At 40.0% G+C, this 4,652-nt stretch overlaps 1 protein-coding gene across 1 annotated transcript; it reads right to left on the bottom strand.

Annotated features, from left to right (window-relative positions):
- Positions 1 to 423: 423 nt before the first annotated feature.
- RPS21 (ribosomal protein S21) lies at positions 424 to 4,456 on the bottom strand. Its single transcript, XM_063350453.1, has 6 exons — positions 4,397 to 4,456; positions 4,140 to 4,233; positions 3,160 to 3,223; positions 1,382 to 1,453; positions 667 to 722; positions 424 to 486 (listed from the first exon to the last, which is right to left on the bottom strand). Exons 2-6 carry the CDS (start codon positions 4,187 to 4,189, stop codon positions 477 to 479), a joined length of 252 nt encoding a protein of 83 aa, XP_063206523.1. The 5' UTR covers positions 4,190 to 4,233; positions 4,397 to 4,456; the 3' UTR covers positions 424 to 476.
- Between the last annotated feature and the right edge of the window lie 196 nt (positions 4,457 to 4,652).

Genomic DNA, 4,652 nt, shown 5'->3' on the forward strand with positions numbered 1-4,652 from the left:
GTTTTAATAATTCGCTTAAAGAATGTGGATCAATGGCAGAATAAATACTGCGAGCCTATCAGCAGAAAAAACACTAAACTTTGGTAACGTAACTGAAAGAATCCCCTTAGTTTTTCCAGTGAAAAAGCAGCAAGCTGAATTAGATTGCTACATTGCAAAATGTTCCATTACAGCTCAAAAAAGGAGTTGAGCTGCAACTGCAAAACTTACTAAATCTCGAAAAAAAAGATCATAGCGTACCAAAGAGAGAAGTGGAAATTCCCGATTTTCAACTCTGACACTGTTTTACAAGCTAATTTGTTTTAAGAATTCATCATCAGAATCTGTATATCTTTTGAAGATACACATTTTTAAGTCTTTTAAGACCAGCTATAATAAATCCACCGATTTTTGTGACTTGAACAGAAGAGACACAGCACAATATAGGTTTGAACTGTTTATTTTACGTCAGATGTTCCATACTGGAGTTTCTTCAGTTAGAAGTTCCTAGAAGAATATGAAACAAACATTGTTACAAACTAGTTTGCTTCAACAGCTCACATAAATATTTTTAGCCAATTGTGTAATCATCCTATAAATACAGTGTATACATTTTCATCCTACAAGTTGTATTTGGGTATGGAAGTAACCCCTGCAAGAGTTAGAGGATGAGATAAACATACGTACTTGGAAACAATTCCATCATTTTTTGCCAGACGCAGAATGGAGTCATCTGATTCACCCTTTAAAAAAAATAAAAGATGATTCTCAAGTCACCAAATAATTGCTGATACACATTGAGAGAGGGGCAGCTGCAGCATTTAATGCTGGTAGTGAAATGCTCAACGCTTTCCACAGATCACTGTATTTTATATGCACAGATCACCGTATTCAAAACAAGCTGTTAAATCCTTTGCCATCGTTTAGGATAAGAAATAGTTTTAACTTGGTAAAATATACACTTGCATTAACAAGATATGTTCTGGATAAGCAGACTTCTCATGAACTCTAGGAAGCTTCACACCATGTTTGACAAATTTAAGTCATGGTAGTATCATCTCTAATAATTATAAACAACAGATAAAAGCCAGATTATTAGTAGCTGTGCACATTCCTAAAAGAAAAGAAAAAACGTATCACTTGCATCCTTCAGTGATTTTTAAAAAAATATAAACATACATAATTCTACAAACCAAAGGATTGAGGAAAAAAACCAGACGAAACTGATTCTTGCACATGAATTTGTTCATGTCTTCACTCTGTCTTCATTATGCCCAAAAAAGCTCTTCCTCTAGAATGAGCTGAAGGCACACTGTGTTTTCACGGCCAAATATAAATCTAAAAAATTACTAATCAATATAAAAGGAAGCACAATCATTCTGTAGGTCAAGAAGATACTTACCATTCTACGAATTGCTCCACAAATGGCATATGTTTTGAACTGGCCATTTACTCTGCCTGTTACCTTGTCAACCTGTAATTACATTAAGTTACTCCATGCAGATTCTTATAAAATATTATGCTCTTACATCACACTTGCCAAGCACTCAAAGATAAAAATTACTTGTTAAATACTGCAAATGTTTTTCTGCAAACTATAAAAACGCAAGGCAAATACTGAAGTGAGAAAGCCAACTATCGAGTATCTTTTCACGGCAAATTTCTAGTTTATTACATAGTGCAGCTATACAATTTAATGGATCACGCAGCACAACAAGAACACACAACATGGTAGCTAAAAAAAAATTTGACTTCTCAAGAAAATGAAAAAGTTCAGTGTAAAGTTTACTTGTGGATTTTGCTGCCTTTGCTATTCTTCTTCGTGTTTCTTTTAATTAAGGTCAGTATTATGGAAAATTAAAGTGAAACAGGAAAAGGGACAGTCTTGTTATGCAGGTAGAAAACTGTCCAAGTTGAAGACACAAATCATCTCACTTCCTCCAGTTTCTGAGAAATTTAACAGAAAAAAAGACTAAACAATATAAATAATGAAATTAAACAGTTTAGTGAACCCTGTAATGGTAGGCTTGTTTTCGAGTTCTGCTAATCTCTGATCCTTTGAAAACAAGAAATAGGGATCACTGAAGGAATTAAACATGGTGAACAAGAAAAGTATTTAACATTTACAGGAAACCGCAAACAGAACATTTTTAAAAATGATTTCTTAAGTCAAACCGATAACACAAGAGACTCAGTTGTTTAAAAATATCGGAATGTAGTCTTGTGCCCTCCGATTCAAGAAGAAATAAATCAAGCTATATAGCTCTTAAGCTACAGGGATGTTGTGTCCATGGAACTCCTGCAAGGTGAACAGCAAATGGGAAGAAAAAACCTGCTAAAAGGAGTTTAAATTAACTGCAGTCCATGTGCATTAACTGAGATCGTGCAGGAGTCAAGGTCTACTGCGGTTTTCTTAACATATATGTTAAGCTTGGAGGGATTCGCAATAACACTACGTGGAGAAGATGAACTGAAACTTAAGACAAGAAGAAACTCCTTATGCTACAGAAAGAGAACTAAGTGTACAATACTCAGTCAATACATATAACTAGCATCCCTGAGGAAAGCTGCACACAAAACACAGGAGCAATCTCATTTGTCACCTTTCAAGAGCAGCAGTGTCAAGTACAAAGAGAAATTATTCAAGCAAAACACAGAAGATAGCACTTCAGTTAAGTGGTGTAGAACAGAAACAGTTCTGCTTTGGAAACTGTATCTTTCTTAAAGTTTGGACAAAGCACAGATAAGATCAACAAAACCAAGAAAGTTAAAAAAATAGGGTGCACAAGGACGGACTGAGAAACGGCACTTTCTTGCAGACAGGTGAAGGTAGAAGGGATAAGAATTTCCCAGATGGTTCATCTGGGAAAAGGAATTCCCTAATTTGCAATTCTAAACATCTGGAGTTAAGAAATTGTAGTTAGTCAAACAGTTAAGCACTGCAACAGACTGTAAAAAGATTTATGAAATTCCCTCTAATGAGTATTTTCCAATAGGCGGAAAAATAACCAGGGGTAACACAGTAATATACTTGCATGTTCAAAAGGCCTCAAGCTCTACACTAATATGGTCTCTAGTGAATTATTTGGAGACGCATCACAAGCTTTTATATTTTTTTAACTTCTTTTAAAAGTCTAAAGCCATAGCGCTCTCATTGCATGCTTCTGTTAAGAAACTTACCTCAGAAATATTTATCTGAATAGAAGCATGATCCTTAGCACCAATTATTCGGTTGCTGGCGGAGCTAAGGAACAAAATAATGAGATATATTTAAACAAAAGGAAATAGACAATGAAAAAAAAACAATTAAAACCAAATCTACGTGCAAATTAAAGATGCACTAGTTTAGGTAATAATAGTTCATGCTTTCAGTGCTCAGGAAATTAAAATGTAATTTAAAGTACGTTTAAAGGAAACTTTCACTTGGTAGCATCATGCTAAGTTGCCAACTGTCCCTTCACTTGGTTTTTATATGCTCACTTCACCCCTACACAGTGCACACAGCAGCACAGGCCTTCACAACAGACAGAATATTGAGTTTAGATTTTCTGAAGTACTAAAAATGCAGCCATCAAGACAATTCATAAGAATGCGGTTTCTACGTTTTTATCAATGGGAGCCATTCCAGCTGTCAAAAGACACTCTGGTTCTAAAACGCATTTGACTTACACCTAATAAGATGTATGCAAATGGTTTATTTTTTGGGCGATTTTTTTTTTAACACACACATTTACAGAAAGCTTCTCGCTGTCCATTTATTATAATCCCAAAATTGTAGTTAGGATGTGCTACCGAGGCACGAAGTGATTGCTTTAGAGATCCCCTACGGGCGCATGTGGCACACACAGGAAGGTACCACAAAAACACGCATTTACTTCTGAAATGGACCACGCATGAGCTGCCACTGGGAGGCTGAGAGAAAATGCACAGTATTCTCTTCAACTTTAGTCTTTGCTTCACGTATTTTACATAATATATTAAAAAGTACAGAAAAAGCTAAAACCCAGTTTTTTGAACTTTTTTTTTTCCTCACTGGTAGTCGCTACTACAGAAAAACCTGCTTTGCCCAGGCAGTATAGGCCTCTGCCCGGTTCCCTGCCCAGGGCCTAGACCCTCAGGGTCCAGCTGCCCCCCCCGCGCCGCCGAGGGGACCCGCTCACCATTTCCGAGGGACGTAGAGGTCCACGAACTCCCCGGCGTCGTTCTGCATCTCCTTGGGACGGCCGCTGAGGCACCGACACCGAGCGGGAATACCTGCAAGGCGCAAGGCCGTGCTGAGGGGCTGCCCCCGCACAGCACTCCCCCCGCTCCCGCAGAGCCCCCTCCCCCGCCTCACGGCACCCCGCACACCGAGGGGAGCCCCCCACCCCGCCGGCCGGCCGCTCTCCCCGGCGGAGACCCGCCATCCCGCTCCTACCTCGCGTGCGCCGCGGCAGAAAGGGAGGGGTGGTGGCGGAAGCGGAAATAGGCCGGACGGGGGGGGAAGCGCTTCCGGCGCGGCGCCGTGACGTCGGCAGCGCGACCGTTAAACGGTCGCCGGGGGACCGCCGTCCGTTATGGCGCCGCGAGGCAGAGGGGCGCCCGGTGCGCTGGCGAGCGGCCCCCGCGGAACCGGAAAAAACAGTCCGAAACCAGGCGTTTGGGTACAAAACACGTATCAAAACAGTGTTTAT

This window comes from Chroicocephalus ridibundus, chromosome 12 (genome assembly GCF_963924245.1).
Source record: "Chroicocephalus ridibundus chromosome 12, bChrRid1.1, whole genome shotgun sequence".
Taxonomy (NCBI): domain Eukaryota; kingdom Metazoa; phylum Chordata; class Aves; order Charadriiformes; family Laridae; genus Chroicocephalus; species Chroicocephalus ridibundus.